At 35.4% G+C, this 18,782-nt stretch overlaps 1 protein-coding gene across 1 annotated transcript; it reads left to right on the plus strand.

The window, feature by feature from the left end:
* The first annotated feature begins 726 nt into the window (after nt 1-726).
* LOC146148638 (uncharacterized) lies at nt 727-17,156 on the plus strand. The gene is made up of 5 exons (XM_083387670.1): nt 727-866; nt 3,509-3,636; nt 8,375-8,492; nt 10,998-11,125; nt 17,018-17,156. The coding sequence occupies exons 1-5, from the start codon at nt 835-837 to the stop codon at nt 17,080-17,082; spliced, it is 471 nt and encodes a 156-aa protein (XP_083243796.1). The 5' UTR covers nt 727-834; the 3' UTR covers nt 17,083-17,156.
* The last annotated feature ends 1,626 nt before the right edge of the window (nt 17,157-18,782 follow it).

Here is an 18,782-nt window from a genome sequence, read left to right on the forward strand (position 1 = left end):
CACAATAAGTAATTGTGTTTTCGGTTGAACAAATCGTAGCTTTATTTTAGCACGTGAACATTTTGACGTTTTTCGCATTGTGATTAATGACACTGGCAGTCATAGAAACAGACGTATATTTTGCAAATCACCAATGTTTTGATTTAAATTTTGTTCTACTTGTTTAAATTGGAGAAATTACTTTCCTAATCAACCTACCAGTTGTCGGTAAAGCCATATTTATTTTATTCCAAACGACGCCCAACATTTGTTCTACGTATAGGAATGAAGTTAACGCAATTAGTTTATTGTAGGCTTGGCGACAGGAAACGTAAATCCCAAGGAGTAAGACTGGTATAGGTCACCACCACGCTTACCAAGTAAGAAACAAATCAACGACTAGTCGTAACCACGCAATACTATATTACTAAAGCTTTTTTTTACATTATATAAACACAAACTTACCAGTTAAATAGCGACACATCAATTTGACATGAGTAGCTTACCCCGTATTCGGATAACTGGTACTGCAATATAGCGTTAACCAATATCTGTGCTTTTTCCTTTTCTAAAATTAAAAATATCTATATCGTCGTAACAACGAAATATACCTTTCAAGAAAAACAACACGTCAACATGATATTTAATATAAAAAAGAATCAGGTTTCATACGAACAATGTGAGAACGCGTCCGATCTCCTATTAAAGCTATCGCTTTGTTTCAAGCACTTCTTATTTAGGATTGTATTGGCAGGATTACGCTGTTCAGGTTTTTCTGTTGGCGGTTTCAACGAATGTTTAAACATAACGTTTTAGCACTTCTCAAAACTTTAACAAACTAACTGCCAGGTGATTATGGCTTCGACACGTGTTACTGGCGCTAAAACGTAAGTAAACCATCGAAGCTATGATCTTTTTTAGTAGAGGTTAGCAATTTACAAGGTGGAAAATTATTGGTTTATTTAGTCATTTGTAAACCAAAAAAAGCGTACTGTTCTGTTTACTTCCGGCGCCGCCTGAATCTGTGGTTTCAACATAAGCCTGATTCAACTGTAAAATTGTTTTTCCAGCAATTTTTTTTTTTTAAAGCACCAACGTTTCGACGACCTATTCGGGCAATCTTTTTCAGAGCAATATAATTTGCATACCTTGTGATGAATGTTCAGCTATATATAATGGTGAAACAGGGCGCTTATTCAATACGAGAAGAAAAGAACACAAGTGGTATGTCCGTCTAAGACATGTTTCAAAATCAGCGTTACCCAGTCATGCGACCAGTCAAAGTCATAACATCGACTTGGAATGTTCGTGTATTGTGACTTGAGAGGTAGACCACCATCGCCGGGTCTTTCTAGAGTCTTCTAGAATCATGGGCGTTACATTAGCATGCCAACACAATGAACACAAGCTAGACACTTTTCTTGCACCTCTGTTGCACTTTCTGTGCCGTAGCGAGCTTTAGATAGCTGCAGCCTCGTTTTTGTGATTTTTCTCGTCTTTTGGTGTTGAACGAGGCCCAGTGTGTTTTTCCTTTATTGTTTATCTAGTTACTCTAGTACAGTGTTTCTTAAAGTGGTGAATGGTTCACCCCAGGGTGAATAAAAAGTTTGCAGGGGTGAACCAACCAAAAGGGGTAAATAATGGTGAACGAAAGTTCAGGAGCACTAGTAAACAACTTTTTAAGTAAATCGACTACTGAACTGTTGTTTTCTGATGTTTTTTTGCTTATTGTAATAGTTAAGTTGGTTTATACTGAGTGTATAAAGTTAGGCCTACCATATGTCCTCTTTTAGGAGGATTTGTCTCCTTTTCTTAAGAAAACTGAATGTCCTCCGAGGACGCTCAAAAATGTCTAAATTTCCTCTTATTTCCCATTTCGAGTTAGTTGCTTCTACTTTTAACAAGACTTTTAGGCGAGAGGTTGTATTTATTTCCAAAAAAATACTTGCCATGAAAGAATGCTGAATTGCTGGTTTAAAAAGGGTTTCTAGGGGGGGCTCCAAGCAATTCGTAGGTGGGGGGGAAGCGAGCTCTAAGTTAATATTTAAATTTTTTGCAATGATTTTAATGGTATCGTTTTCGTTTTGGTTGTACACCACTCCTACAGTGCTGTACAAACTCTGGTTTTGCAAACTTTAACATTAAAACTGCCAAAAAAATTTGCGAATATTCTGTTATCTAATTTTGTTTACTTTGTTGAGCACAAAGTCTCTTTTAGTGCCATTTCATATTTTCATATCATCGAAGGTACAACGGCCCTATTTAATTACAATTAGATAAACGAAAAAAGTCATCCACCGTTTGAACTATTTTTTATACACATTTTATATAATTGGATAACAGGCTAGCAACAGGGGAACGAAATGTTTTGCGAAAAGCCTCCTGATTTTACAGTTTAGCGTCAATTCAACCAATTAAATCCTTTTTTTTTTCGCGCTTCGCGCGACCGACAATAAACTTTACTATTTTCATGTTGTCTTAGTGATATTTAATTAAAATTCCGAATTGCTTTTCGTAGGGGTGCCAGTCATAGGAAAATTACAAAGGGTGCCGCTGTTGAAAAAAGGTGTGGATATGGCACGTATTTCTTAAACGTAACAATTCATACTATCGTTTTACTTGCAGGCAAAAAAATGTCCCCTTTTTGGGTATTAAAAATATGGTAGCCCTAGTATAAGTACAACAATTTGGTGACTTTGTTTGGTGCTTTTGTTGCTTTATATTTCTGGGCTCGTGAAATTGTAGATTTGCAATGGTAAAACTTAGCTTGAGTTGATCTTAACAAAAATCGAAACCACCTAAGTCATTTTGTGCTGTTATATATAAACGAGATAGTTTTATGATATCATTAGAGAAGGGTGAATGGAATCTGGAGATAGATGCTAGGGGTGAACGAAACCAAAAAAGTTTAAGAAGCACTGCTCTAGTATATATATATATATATATGTATATTCGCCCATAGTTACAATTATATTTCCCTAGAGAAGATTGGTGGAATAGGTGGTGGAAACGCTGTACTTAAATAAAACAATTTACAATTGAAACAATGCATTGCAGCAGGAGTTGGCTATATTCACAAGACTGATCGCGTCTCTTTCTCTAACGTGGTTGCAACCATCAAAACGTTAATCAAAATAGCACACCCCTTTCCACTAATTACAGAATAAGGTTGACTCACTGACCAACTGGTGTACAAATAAATCGACCACGAACTATATAATTTGGGTTTTTGGTAAAAATTATTTATCGAACTTATTATTTACAATTTTATTTAGTTTTTAAAAAGAACTTTCTTTACAGAATTATCTAATTTTAGTTACGAGCTGGCTATTTCACACGTAATTTATGCTATATTTTCACACGTAATTTTATGCTTTAGTTGGCAGGGCAAAATAAGATTGAACAACAGACACAATAGTTGGAAAAGGCAAAATTTTTTCTGAGAAGACAAAGAAATTTTTGGAAGACTTTGTTACTAACGGAGTAGCCTAGATTACAAAAAAAACGTTGATATTTTTTTTGTGTGCAGATCTACAAAATGGGGAAAATATGAAGCAGTTTCTATGAATCACAGTAAGACTGACCATTGGACCAAAATGAAACATCAAGCCACAAACTTTACGTTAAAGATGCCTGAAGCTATAGCCGTAACAAAGCGTGAGTGTCAGAACGTACTTTTAAAACTATAATTTTCTATTGAAATCCTTTCTATTGAACACAAGTATTTTGTCAATTGTAATTTATCATTGAGCTGATTTAAACAATTAGCATTTTTTATTTAATTGTACATGTAATTAAAACAGATTTATTAATCGCTTGGTCGCACCAGTGTGTGAATAGTATTCAGCGAGATACGGTTAACAGACAACAAACTCCTGGCAAATACTGTAACACTTTCTTGCGATTTTTTTGTTCTTTGACAAACTCTTTCAAAATCAACGTGTGAAAGTTACGTTCGATTTTGCTTTAGCCTATATTGAGCATACTAGCAACTTTGAAATATTTTTGCGATCGGTTATGAATATTAATATCGTTTTTTCCTGGATTAAACAATCAGAGAGTCGAACTGATTGCGAACTTAATGAACAGTTTTGGGCCAATTTTTCCCGAACCGTAACCGCACCTGAACCGTTTTTTTTTGCAAGATTTCAAGGATCCGAACCGGAATTGAACCGAATAACTTGAAAGATTCTGATCTTTAACCAAACCAAAAAAATGATCATTATTTATTAAAAAAACGTTCATTTTAATTTTTCAGATATTTCAATATTGAGCTGCTTGTTTTTAATACGTCACGAAACTAAGATTAAATACGAGTTACAGTTCAATAATTATATTCTCCAAATTTATTGACACCCATATTTTTAGAATTAACGCAACTCATATTGTATTTTGAACGGAATTTATAAACCATTTTTGAAAACAAATTTTTTAAACCGGGGCTGAACCGGAACTTTTTAATTACTCCAAACCGAAACTAAACTGGATTCCGAACAAATCCTTGAACCTGAACCGAACCTAAAACAAAAAGCTAAACAGTTCGACATCCTGAATTAAACCCATACTCCCAAATTAATTAATACCAAGTGAGGCATCGTTGGAAGGTTGAGATTGATGTCTATGTAATGTTTTTGGTGTGATCCTGGAATGAAAATTATTTGTGCCCATTTTGGTAGAATGTTTTTGGGATGAAAAATCGTTTGACAAACTGCACATTTCAAAATCAGCGTGTAAAAGTTGCGTTCGATTCTGATTTATATTGAGAATAGCAGAGACTTTAAAATATTATCGTGATCGGTTATGAATATTAATATGTATTTTTGCCGAATTAAACCCATAGTCCCAATCAATTTCAAAATTGTATAGGCAAATCATGGACGCCTGGTATAACGTATACGTATGATTTGCGATGTTAAGTTTTATGAATTTTTTGGTCATAATATTTTGTGACAGCCAAATTGAAGCAGCTGATATTAACCCAAAGTCTTGTTTTTAGTTAAGGGGTTCCCCGTCGATAGATATCGTCAATACAATTTTTCAAAGATTAAGAAAAAGTTTAATTTTGTGGGAAAATCGTCTTCAAAATCCCGCCAAAATTGTTAAAGCCTTTTCAGTGACTCTCTAGATAGAGATTGACGTAACTCGCAATTTTATGACATTTGTGTTAGTTTGAAGTCCTAATTCAGGCCAAAAGGTGTAGTTTCATCGATGTCCGTGGTATGTAAATTAGTTTTCATACATTGTTGTATTTTTTGTGATGCAAAAAGTCATCACTTCTTCTATTTTAAACAAAACAGTTAAGTTTACTTCAAGACAAAGTTTCAAACTTGTCTGTGACTGTCTCACGTTTTTATTTTGCGACTTATGAATTATTTGAAACCAAACAGGCCTTTAATGCGAAATTATACCTATGTTATTGGTTCAGTTCAGTTTTGTACAATAGCTGCATGCGATAGGGAACCAAAAAATGGACGCTTGCTTTTATTATAATTATAACTGACCAAAGTAGAAATGATAATGACACTGACAAAACATTGTGTCGGAAACGTCGCAATTTATGGGTACATCCAAAATAAGTGCTTTCAAGTTTTTTACACAGGACATCCTTTGCGATAAGCGAAAGCAAAACTGAAAGCACATTGACAATTGTGCAACTTCTTTCTGTTATTACAATGTGTATGTCCGTTTTTACAAAACCCAGAAGCTATACCTATATGCAGGGGCGTATCCAGATAATCAAAAAGGGGGGTTCCTGAATTTCCAACTTGAGGAATTCCACTATTTTGCTTCTGACGGTAATAAATAATGACGTCATAAGATAGTGGCTGGTATTACGTCATAAAATAGTGATTGTAATGACGTCATAAAAAACGTATCAGAAACAGTCAATTAGCGCAAAAGCGCACCTTTAGACCAGTGGCCAGCAAGCTTTTTTGTAGCGGCCCAAAGTACTCCTTTTAGAGCTATTGAAGGCCCACTGCGTAAAACCACTACGAAAACAGTGGTGGATTCAGGATATTTGTTTTAAGTTGGATTAGCGCGACTTCACAAAAGAGGCAATTAGCGCGACTTCACAAAGTTACGCTATAAAACAATTGTCTTTAGAAACACTTGTTGTTCTCGAACGAACTCGTGCGCTAATATGAATCTAAAATCCAGTTTATATGCGTGCATAAAACATGGGCTTATTGGTTTTAAATTGGCAAAACTTTGACTAAAGGAAATGTGACGCATACGGCACACAAATGGATTCAAATATTGCTCGAAATAACGGCATTTATAGTATAATTTAACAGAAATTAGGCTGTGTTATGAGTCACACGACGCAAGAAATCATAAAATATCGGTATCGCTTTTGGGCGAGTATATAGAAATTTTAGAATTACATAAAAATAACATCGTCGTTCAAGTAGTTCAAAAAACGTGTTGTTCTCGAACCAACCAGTGTAATATTATGCAACTAAAGCAAGTTTATCGCGCGAAACGTAAAAAAATGCGTCTATTAGGTTTTAGTTAGCGAATCGTTTACCTTTGACGTGTGCTTAATGCATAAAAGATTAACACTATATCATCTACATAGCTGAATGGCGGCACCAGCAATCAAGTAAAAAGTTTGAACAAAACACATTAAAGGAATAGGCTACATTACGTTAATCTTTTTTTAAAATTTGGATAAATGTTACTAACGATACAATAGCCATATTAAAAAGTTGAATAGAAAATTACATTTACTAGATATATTTCAGTAGAAATTGCATTTTGCAGGGAGTCTAAGTTTACATACTGTAGGTTAGACTTTTGACACTAAGAAAAAGTTAAATATATTACACGTCGCCTTGATGCCGAAAACACTATCATGACATTATGTAAAACATAGTATAAAACAAAGAGTTTTGCGTTTACATATAGTTAAAGTTGGCAAAAAATATTGTTTGACAAACTCAGGGACACATATGGCACGCGACCTGAACCACGCTGATACAATATAAAAATTCTTAGCCAAGTCAAACCAACTTTTAAAATACAGTGCAATGAATGTACTTGTACGGCTATCACGCGGCCCATAACTGCGTGATAAAACTAAGCTATTTAAAAGTAACTCGTGGCCCACTAAAAATGGCTCTGCGGCCCACAGTCTGCTGACCACTGCTTTAGACGCAAAGCAAAAACGTGCGTCGTTAGCACTCCTGCCAGGCGCCAGCTGCGAAACCGCGTAGTGTGCAAAACTGTGATTGATTTTGGTAGAATCATAGAATCTGGTGGTAGAACCGGTGGTAGAACGACTACCACCGGGGCAGTTTCCTAAGTTCCATGTAAATTGTAAGGGACTAGCGCTAAAATACAAGCACGGCTTTCGCCATCTGCAATACTAAACGAAGATCGTTTTTCCCGGGTGTTGTTATGTCACGATTAGCGCAACATCTGCGCCGAGCTTTGTGCCAAGTCAGCTAAAATACAAGCTGCAGTTAAGGGAAAATAAGTTGAGTCAATTGCACACTAAACGCGCCTAACTCGACGTTTTTAGCGACAAAAAAAGGTTTGACCTTGTCAATTGTCGAATATTTCACATTTGCTGTTAACCTTTTCTATTAACTTTATTTATTTTGTAACTATAGTATGAAGTTCATGAATGCAAAAATCTAGTGTCATATTGATCCTATTATTATAAGCACTAATTAATAATAAATTTTTGAAAACAAGATTAAACTTTTTGTTAAATCTAATTAAAATAATTGCAAAAATCGTTTTAATTAATCCTTTGGTCTTTCTCGCAAACAATGTTGAAAATACAGCGATCTTTTTTTCGCGATTTGGATCTTCAGTAATTAAATTTGGTACATTATTAACTCTGGATATAAAACTTCATCTTTCTACGGGTCCAGCAGATTTTTCCGTTTTCAAACATACTAAAGCTTGTGTATAAATAAACTCTTCATATTGTCATGAGCCACTCTGTTATGCATTGCGAAATAAAGCTTTTTGCATTGCAACCCCACACTGATATTAGCCTATCGTAAGACCTGCAACAGGAGGCTGATGCCTGTCTGGCCTATAACATAAAATCCTGCATACAATTAGACCAGTTTCAGGAGTCAAATTTTCGCTTGAAGTTTAAACAATGTTTGTACCAATGTATAGCCGCCAACACATGTGTTTTCTTGAACATCACGGTCGAAAAGGTTGTTTTTTAAACGGCCGCAGGCTGTGCACCGTGTAGGTCTACATGTGCAGCTGAACAAGCGCAAGTGGTATAGTGATACCAAAGCCTGGTATTTAAGTAAAAAAAATATACAAGTGTTTCTTGTCACAGTTTTAAAGACATAGTGAATGTTTTTATTTAATCTGAAAATATTTCCTTCCATACATAGTTATCCTTTTTAAATGTTTTTACAAGAACTTCCACCTGAAGCCAATCAATACAAGTTAAACTCCGACGGTACCATTATCCCCCTTAAAGGTGAAATCTTCGACGAGTCTGTAAAACAAGGATTTGGAAATAATAAACCTGGAAGGTATGTAGGATCCAATAATATCAACAAAAAAATTGAGTGTAATTATTAACATGTCTTGAATTTCAAAAAAAAATAAAGTGTGTTTTTAGTGTGGCCTAGTAGCAAATCCTGGTTTCAAAAATAAGTTTAAATTAAAGAAACAAACCTTTAAGTTCTAGTTGGGCTTCGAAACGTTTCAGAATGTTTTGTGTCGATATTTTGTACAAAAGATTAATTATAATCATATAAACTGGACAAAAAAACGTTGTGGTATCGTTGCATGTAAAAGTTATGACCTAGCTATCTGCAACCTAGCTATCTGCAACCAAGATCTTTTTTTGTTTTCGCTTTCTTTTAGTCCACGAAGTCATTTTTAAGTCCGCTGCAAATCATCTAGCGACATAACAAATCCAATCCTTGCTGCTTTCCAGCCATTCATTTCAATAAGGTTTAGGCATAACATCTGTCTTACCTTTGGCGTCATGAGGATTGTGGAAATTCACCCAAATGTTAAATTCTATAAAAGTTGTTGCCAGACGCAAAACAAATGTCCCTATTTTTAGAGCATTGCGCTCGGATTCGTTTGATAGTTTGTGTGACAACCCTGCGCACGGATTTTCCAGGGTGAAGCGCGCTATAGACACCCAAGTGTGAATTTTTTCTCAATTTTTTTCACCCTTAAACGGTCAATTTAATTTTTAAACGGTCACCGGCCAGCCAATGTAATTCATCAGGCCCGCCGCCTCTTTGACAAACTAGACACGAGTTTGACTATTAGAAATAAGAAACTGCGGAAAATGAACGTATTCAAAATTATTGAACGTACATTTTTTAACATTTTTTTATTTTTTATTTTCGGCAATGTAGTAAAAACTTGAAAGAAATGCCAAATAACCCCCCCCCCCCAAAAATCGCGATAGCTTTCCTCGCCAGGTGCGCCCGTAATTATAAAGGTTAACAAGCACTATACTATAGGTTAACTATTAAGGTTATCGCGTTTTCTCAAAGTAGTTTTGTTACACTTTCCATTAGTATAGCATGGATGACGACATGTGGTATCAAATTTTAAACCACCCAATCGCCTTTTTTCGCCCTTTGCGCCAGCACTTTACTGCCCCCCTATGCAGTTAAACACTTTTGTGCAAAAAATTTTCCGAGGCCCAGCTGATTCACAGTTGTTCTAACATTTTAATAACACAATTCTTAGTTAACATTTTGTGCGGCTTACAGAGACCTTTTTGAGTTTGTTTTTTTGACCCGCGACTAGAAAAAGGTTGCCGACCCCTGGCTTAATGGTTGTCTTACAGTATATGTAATCACGCAAAATTTAGGCGGAGTTTGCAAAATGTCGCATTTTTTGCATTTTACACCGTTATAACAAAACAGTAAGTTTAAAAAGTTTTACCCTTGCAAAAGTCGAAGAAGTTTAAAGCCGTTACGCGAGGTATAGGATGTTACTCTTATTGTTTGCGGCAAACGGCATAGGGACGACCAGCGCCTTTGCCGCGAAAAGGAAAAAAACACATCACATGTTATAAAATTTCTATTTACCGAACATGTAGCCCTTAGATGTGCAACTTTAGGGCAAAAGTAAAAATGTCATGTTTTCAAAATATATTTTCATATCATTGATCCCCCTGATGGGGATAACATCAGTAGTCCTTTATTAGTTATAATTAAACTGGTAAATAATCTTTATAGTTTGTACATAGGTCAAGTAAAATCATTTGGGAACTTTTGTCTGTTCGTATAGCTCGAATAATACTCTATCGGGCACTTTTTGTCCATACGTAGCTTAAATAAAAATCGTTTGGGCCTTTTTTGGTCGAATGTAATTAGAATAAAAGTAATTTGGAGTTTTGGTCCGTTCAGAGCAACGAATAAAAGTGATTTGTGCCCTTTTTGTCTGTACGTAGCCCAAATAGAACTTTTTTGAAACTTAGGTGAAGTAAACATGGTGAACTAATGTTTAATAATTCTTGCAAAGTGGTGATCGTGTGGTACCAGGGGATGACTGGAGATTAAATTAAAAAAATTAAAATTACATATTTTTGCTTGTGCCTTCTCTGAAAAAAGTGCACAGTGCTAGAAATTGTACTTAGCAGAAAATTGTTTTGTACATTGATTTTATAGCGGAAAAATGTAAATCTGCATCTGGACTTCCGTTTTGATTCTCCATATAAATGCGCTACAGCATCAGCGCTTTTATTAGAATGTAGGTCAGTGGTGCACTGTATTGCATGGAATATGGGTTCACGATTTGCGACTTTAAAGCTACTTATTTTGTTTAGTTTTGCGCAGTTTTCTACTTTTGGTAATCGCATCTTGTAATTGTGTGCACAAAGCCATTTTCAAGTACCTAATTTTGAGTAATTAACAAAACCGGATTTGTTTAATTTGGTTTCACACTTATCTGAGAAGGGTAAAGACAGGGCACATTTACCAATAAAAAGGTTAAAAACACTGATCTATATCAAATATTTATTTTTGCTAGAACTCGCAAGAACTTTATGTGTTATTTTGCAGTTATCAAAGGACACGTCAAAAGCAGTTGGTCTCTATTCCTCAGATGAAAAAGTACAGAAATCCATTTAACGACAGAGCACGTGAAGGATTTAATTACTGGCCCCTATCACGACCAAAGCCTACGTTGTGTAAGTAAAAGGAAATAAGCATTTAAATGTTTAATTTACGTCATATAATTTACCATTATTGGGAGTTACAATTCGGTATCTGCAATAGAGCTAAATCAATCTAGTCGTCTAACCGCTTTTAATCAAGCAAAACGTAAGGTACAGAAAAAAAATTACTAAGAAAATATTGTTGTTGCCTTCCACGCAATCCAATAAATTATTCCAACCTTTTAAATTTAAATGTCATCTAAGACTATATTTAAGGTTTCTTCGGTGACTTTTTAAACTACATTTGTTAGTCTTTCCTTTGACATATTGTACAGTACAATAAGCGCATAATTCGCAAAAACTTAAACACTCGTAGAATACTTCTGAACACAATAAAGTCAATAACGAACAGTTGTCAATATATTTTTGCTTTAGATATTTGAGTAAAACAATGATAAATAGTGCACATGTCATTAGGAACCAGCGTGCATGACTTAAGTTCAATCTCTGTTTTCAAATTAGTTGACTTGACATAATGATTTTTAAGATATTTTTTAAATGGCTTGTTTATTTCACTGGAAAACATCTGCTTTAATCCGATTTCATAATCAAATAAACGCTATATACCGTGCAACGTATTGCCCGTGGGTAAGAGTCTGCCCCACGACACATATTATTGTGGTCTTAACCGTCTTCATCAAGTAGTCCATTTAACCATTATATCGTATATTTTTTTCTAAGCAGATTTTTACTGCAATTAAATTTATACTACCCCAATTGTTGCGTCATTAGGCCTACTTGTATTTAGCTCTTTGTTATAATTGGAGTTATGATTTGGTACGTTAAAATTAATAGCTGACCGCAGGGTAAAAAAATAAAACGTTATGATGAGTGTTTTTTCTGCTTGTGCTGATGACATTGTTAAAAAACGTATTGTGCAGGTGCTCGAAAGGTTTTTCATACGTTAGAATCGCCTTGCCTAGGTATTCATCATTTACTGTTTTGTTGGCAAGCTTTTATTTGGTCTATAGTTTAGAATAATGTTTTTTAAAATACGTTTTGCCACACTGAAACCAAATAGACCATTTTTTGCGCGAATAACTTACACCGGTTCGTTAGAGAACAGTACTTTTCTTGAATTACTAGAACTATATGCTGCCATAGTGCGGCAATATATTTTTTTACAATAGTATTTTTTATTGCAGCGTTTTGCAATTGCGTCAATTGCAGTGACGTGCGGTGAGGTTCCTAGATTGTGAGGCACTAATTTTGGGGGGGACAGTTTGAACTTTTTCGTTTAGCTTTTGCCATGGTATGAACTGCGTATCAAACACAAATAAATATGTTAGCAACCCGTTTCGAGCAGCAAAACTGACTGAGTTTTAGCGCAATACTCTATAAACATTCAGAGAGCAAAAACAAAATGACTAAAGACTAATAAAAGTATAAAACTACATTAAAAAGTATAACAAACTACATCGTTTATGACGTAACAATGCATGACAATTAAAGGTGTGGCATGCCTGTGATCGACTGTTGCTGCTCATAAATGAACAAATTACTATTAAGAGTAAAACATTTATATATTTGTGGGGGGGGGGGCATGGTCCCTGGCTACGCTTATGACAGCCAAACATCCACTCCTTTTTTACCAACTCTTTGAAAGTTGTGTGTTATTTTTTTTGTCCAGTTGTCTGATGCGAACCTTCTAAATTTGGAACAGGTCTGCCTTTATTTATGAGTTTAGCTTTAGATTGAAAGTTTATTTAAAAAAAAAATCTTAGATTAGGTCAGGGATGTCCAACCTGCGGCCCGCCTGATATTTACGTGCGGCCCACCACTTATTGTCACTTTCAGTTGGCTTTATTAGAAACAATTGTTTCGACTATCGTCAAAACGTGTAGAACGCGCGGTATTTGATGTAGACCTAATCTTATGTATTTTCTGAGACTATAATCAAGTCTAATGTCGCATTTCAACATCCATCGAACACTTTGTGCACACACCATTGCTAAGCAAGATGTGTGTTTTTTTAAATGTGTATGTATCAGCCCAAATATGGAAAAACTCAAACTTTCGCGCTTCGCCATAATAAAAATAATAAGTAAGGTCGAGATTACTTGCATATTGGCGCATAAGTTTACTCTCGATGAGCGGGTGTTTATAAGTTAAGTTGTTTTATGACGTCACGATATGACGTAACTTATGATGTCACCCCTTTAATTTGAGAGATTTGGCGGCCCATCGAAATGTTTAAAGTGGTAATGCGGCCCATTCTGCTAAAAGGTTGGACATCCCTGGCTTAGGTACTAAACTTTCCTCCATTTTATTAAATTTTTTATAAAAAAACAATCCTTTGCACTGCAAAATATCAATGTACACCTACTATGAGGGCATTCAAGCTGGACGAAGAAAGGTTTCATAGCTGGCACGTCACTGCCTCTCTTCGCGTATTTCAACGATTTTGACCGTGTGAACTGTAAACGCTTGATGAGTAACGCAACAGACACAAAATAAATAAACCGCGCTTTAGGTATACATACGTAAAAAAATGTTCATTGACGTTCCCATCAGGTGCAACCCGCCTGGGCGGTCCCAAGACACATCGTTAAGCATTGGGCAAAGTAACAGGCGTTCTCGGCTTTGTGTTTATATACTTGGTATTTTGTTTAGTTCTATAGATTGTAGAGTGATTTTTTGGGGGGTATTTTGTTCTGATTTATAGATTGTAAGTGATTGTCAATATGTGAGCCAATTGCTTCTTAACAAATAATGTGGACTAGGTCAACGCTTTTGTTTGAATTTTGGCCCTTTAAAAAGATAAAAGTACTTACTTTACAATACGATCAGAATAATTGGCGTGGCGCAGCAATTCAATAAAACACAGACCAGTAAAAGACAAGCGACTTCTGCGCGGTTATCAATTGGGAGATAAAGTGGCATTAACAAAAATTCAACACGTAAAACAAGTTAAACAAATACACACCAAATATGAGTTTTCTAAGCCGGGAACACGTGGTTGTTTATATACAATTGGCCGCTGGTTAGAAACACTTTCAAATTTAATTTAAAAAATAAAAAATTAGCAGACACGTCCGAGCCCGCGCGTCTCAATAAATAACCTGAGAGCCAAAAAAAGAGAGATGGTAGTGCGAGCTTCCGAACTTGGATTTTTCAAAATGAAATTTTTCTCTAGTTAAAGGAATTTTGGCTGGCCTAACACTATATTTTTGCAGCGAACTTTATAGATTTTAGATGTTGTTTTACCTAGTTCAAGGGAACGTTTTAGCCTAAATACGCCGTATAATATTTTCTATGTGTCTAACGCTGTATGTACTTTCAACTCTTTATGAACTGTATTGCTGCCAAATGATCCACTTAATGCAATGCTATTTGCGCAAATCTATACCCTCTTTGCAATATCGCCATTGTATCGTGAGTTAAACCTACCCAACTTGTCAAAACGAGATAAACGAAATGCGATTCTTACGAACTTTTTTTACGTAACTACGGTGTTCACAATTCAGATGTGGATTATCTTTCATCTGCCCAGTGCGTCAATTTTTTTCTGAAGTAGAGGTTTTGCCGAACGAAATCAATAAACGCAAGTTTTGTCGCCCCTGTGCGATGAACTTAAGTTTTATAGTTGCATATTTGCAAATTGTATCGTTCAATAACAGCCTGTTTTTATAGACTACTTAACTATAACGGCAGGTTATGATGTAACTTGTGACATAGTAAAGTTAAACCACAAGTATGTAATTTCGACACGCTCACTGTTTGGAAATTGTTTTGGTTCTACTTTTTTTTAATTAAAGTTCATGGCGAAGAAAATAGTTATGAAACAATGTTTTTAATTATTTTTTTTTTAGCAATAGCTTATATAATGTTTTTTAATTATTCGAAAAGCTCATAATGTTTATTTGAATTAATTTTTTTCAGTTGAACCGCATGGCTTGGTGTTTTTATGGTTAATTAAAACTAATGTTATATATTCGGGAACCCCACGGCTGTTTACACTTTTTCAATGTTGTTTAATTTTCACCACCCTTTGTTCACTGTGGTTTAAAAATTATTATTTTTTTGAAATCGTCAAAGAACGCGAAGTTTATGGTTATGGATTTCAAACCAAAATGTTTTTGTTTTTTTTAGACCGGCAACATGTTTCTAGGGGTTATGATCAACGCAGTTTCACAACTGTGCATTTCTGATCTACGAAAACAACTAAAAAGTCGTACCACTTTAAGGGCGGATACAAGAGGCACAAAGTCACGCCTTTTTCCCAAAACTTTTTTTGTCCATATCAATGACATAAATTCAAACACGCTTTGTGCGAATCTAAATTATGTTTATTGTGTGTCCTTTCCATAAAGTCGTTACGTCCAAGGGCTCAGCGCTAAGTGCTTCTGATTGCATCCTCTAAAAGTCTACTGAAATGACATTCCTGGCAACTTAAACGATATAAAGCGATTTGGAATTTCCATCTTACAAAAATTTGAAAATAACGGGCATTTTTAAATTTCACTTCTTTCCACTTTACTAGTAATAATAATAAAAAAAAATTATGGCGCTTTTCATAAGTAATATTCTCCACATTGTCACCATAGGCATGTGTAGCGTTCCCACCCAGTCACCCACATACAGGGGCGTATCCAGAAATCCAAAAAGGGGGTCCCGAATTTTCAACTTAGGGAATTCCCCGTTTTTTTTGTCTGACGTTAATGACGTCACAAAATGGTAACAGATATGACGTCATAAAATAGCGATTGTAATGACGTCATAAGTAATATCAGAAACAGCAAATTAACGTCCAGCAAAAGCAAACTTTTAGACGCAAAGCGAACACGTGCGTCTTCCTGCCAGGCGCCAGCTGCGAAACCGCTTATTGTGCAATCGTTAACTTCAGGAGAAAAACGAAAACAAGACTGTGAAATATATGTGATTGATTTTGGTAGATCCATGTACGGGACTACGCTAAATTACAACCAAGTCTTTCGCCACATGCAATACTAAACAAAGATCGTTTTTCCCCGATGTTATTTGATTAGTGCAACATCAAAAACGCCACTTCATTAGTTAATCTAGTTGAGTGTTTTTAACCTTATGAACTGAGTGCACACGTGGCTAGCGAAGCGAGCGTGATTTTTTTGGGGGGAATAACGGCATTTCTTTTAAATTTCTTGCAAGTTTTTACTACATTGCCGAAATTAAAAATAAAAAAAATGTTAAAAAATATATATCCAATAGTTTTATTACGTTTTCCGTTTGTCCGCGACGCACTTGGTAGCTTTCCACGGCGCAACGGTAAAGAAGCGCTGATCTAGATCAAACGACAGCAACAAAACGTGAAAAAACGGACGTAGAATAACATTCGCGCAAAGCGCGAACATTTTTCGCACTTACGTAGTTAAAATACTCAAAAAGTATTTAAAATGGACTCGATAGTTTGTTGAAGAGGCAGCGGGCCTGATGAAATTACAGAGACCGCTTGATTGATTGTTATTAATTCTCGAACACACACTTGCTGATCAGCCAACCCGAACGAATCACAAAAGGCGAAAGAGAAAAACTATCTTGCGTTTACGGTCGACCAAACAAGATACGAAAAAGGCGTTTTGCGTTTGATTTTGGTTTCGCATTAGCAAGACGCGTGACCCAATTACACTAAAAAAAACACGCAGCTTCGAACGGTGAGTTAAACCCTGACAAAAACGAACAAAAAACGATAATGTCACTTACGAAAATACGGGGGTCCGAACCCCCAACAAAACTATTTAATAAGCTACCAATGAACGACATGACCACATCAAGCCATAAAATATGTTTTACCAACAGAGCAATAGCCAAGATTTTAACTCGGCTTAAAACCATCCAAAATAGACGGATCGGGTTTTCTTTAATATAGTTTATTGTCTCTTGTTTCAGATGGAAAGTACGGATTGGGCAGCTACAAATCAGTTCTTGGCATTGGCGACGCTGTTCGAACATAATTGCTTGACCAGCTTTTGCTCAAACAAACAATAATTAATCCTTGTACACATGCAAAGTCTTTTGAATTATCGACATAATAAAAGATAAAGTTTATGAGATGTGTGTAAGATGTGTGTATGTGTGTGGCAAGATGTTCGCCCAGTCGGTGATGATTATAATATGAAATTCGAGCAGCATTGACGTTGCGCCGCTTTAGCTCAGTGGTAGAAAAAACCTCACTGGTGGAAAACTGTTGTAATGCTCACTTTCAATTTACAATATATTTGTTGTTGCATTACAATGGAAATGTTACGTCACACTCAATGCAATTTTCAACATGGTACAATGTTACTAAGATTGTGTTAAGCATGTATCCCAGGCCCCAGCGTTAGTTAATTTAATATAGGTATATTTAGAAGTTTTTGTGTTAGGCAGAGTTGAAGTAAAAGATAGTCCAAGTTTAACGTATCCGCGCAAAACTTTTTTTCAAGCGCAATTACCTGCCGGGAAATAAAAAAATAAAAGTAAGTATATTTCCTTTGTAAAGTAAAATTTTAAAGTTTCCAACTAAAACTATTATGTTAGGAACTTATTGATGCCTGTTTACGCGTAAAATTTAGGTAGAGTTCGCAAATTTACGAAGAATTGAATTTTTATTTTTAAGCCGTTTGTTAGCGATAGTGATTGAGGCCAAAGCCTAATGACTTCTTACAATGTGTTTACCCACGCAATACTTAGCAGAGTTCGCGAAATATTGCGTTTATTGCAGCAGTTAACGCTAAGCATTTGTGTTTTCAATGAGGATGTTTCTCACGTTTGACGCAGTTTAGCACCGGGATTACGTATTTGCTTAAACATGACGCTATCAGGCAAGTCTAAGCAATTGCTGCTGCAACCTAAAGTTTTACGATTGGGAGTTATTCTCAATTGACAAATGTCACGGGTTTTCGTTACTTAAAAGATGTATATGCGCTATAGTTAACGACTTCACATCACATGATTTTAAATTTCTATTTAATGACACTCAGTTCAAACGTTTAGGCATAAGCAAATTTGTTATGACATTTAAAAAAATATGTTTGCATTATTTATGTCTTTTACGAAGATTTTACGAATAACCGGTAAATATTATATTTAACCTGGGCAACGCCGGGCATTTCGTCTAGCTATTAATACATTTGTAGTGATTATATTTGGTAATATTCGCTTTGATGGCTTGCAATAATTTTAGAACAGTTGCCAGTGTATACTGTTTTTTTCAACAGCAACATCCAATTTTGTTCTAATTTTAGATAGGAACAGCATGTATTTTTTTGCGGTGGATTTGATAATAGAGTTAGCTTGACCGCTTTCTCTAGAAAAATCCATCATAAAGAGATAAAAATAATTTATTTTAAGCATCTAAGTTAGGCAAAACATAGTTTGAGGGTCATGTCTGAATCAGCGGGGTAGCAAAACGTTATGCTTGCGCCTACGCGTTTTCTAACTTTCATAGTGAACAAGTTTCGTTAAAAAATGCTACGAAAGCCTGCTGAGTCCATTTTGAGCTTTTGAGAAAAAAAGTTTGGGAAAAAATTTTCGAGAAAAAAAGTTTGGGAATCACTGGTTTAAGTTGTTTGTGACGTCAGAATACCTACTTAAAGGGATAAGATTTTACACTTTACATACAAGTGTATTCAAAAAGTTAAAAAGGATTTTCAATAAAACATCTTAATAGAAT

Source organism: Ascidiella aspersa, chromosome 4, assembly GCF_963924565.1.
Source record: "Ascidiella aspersa chromosome 4, kaAscAspe10.2, whole genome shotgun sequence".
Lineage (NCBI taxonomy): Eukaryota > Metazoa > Chordata > Ascidiacea > Phlebobranchia > Ascidiidae > Ascidiella > Ascidiella aspersa.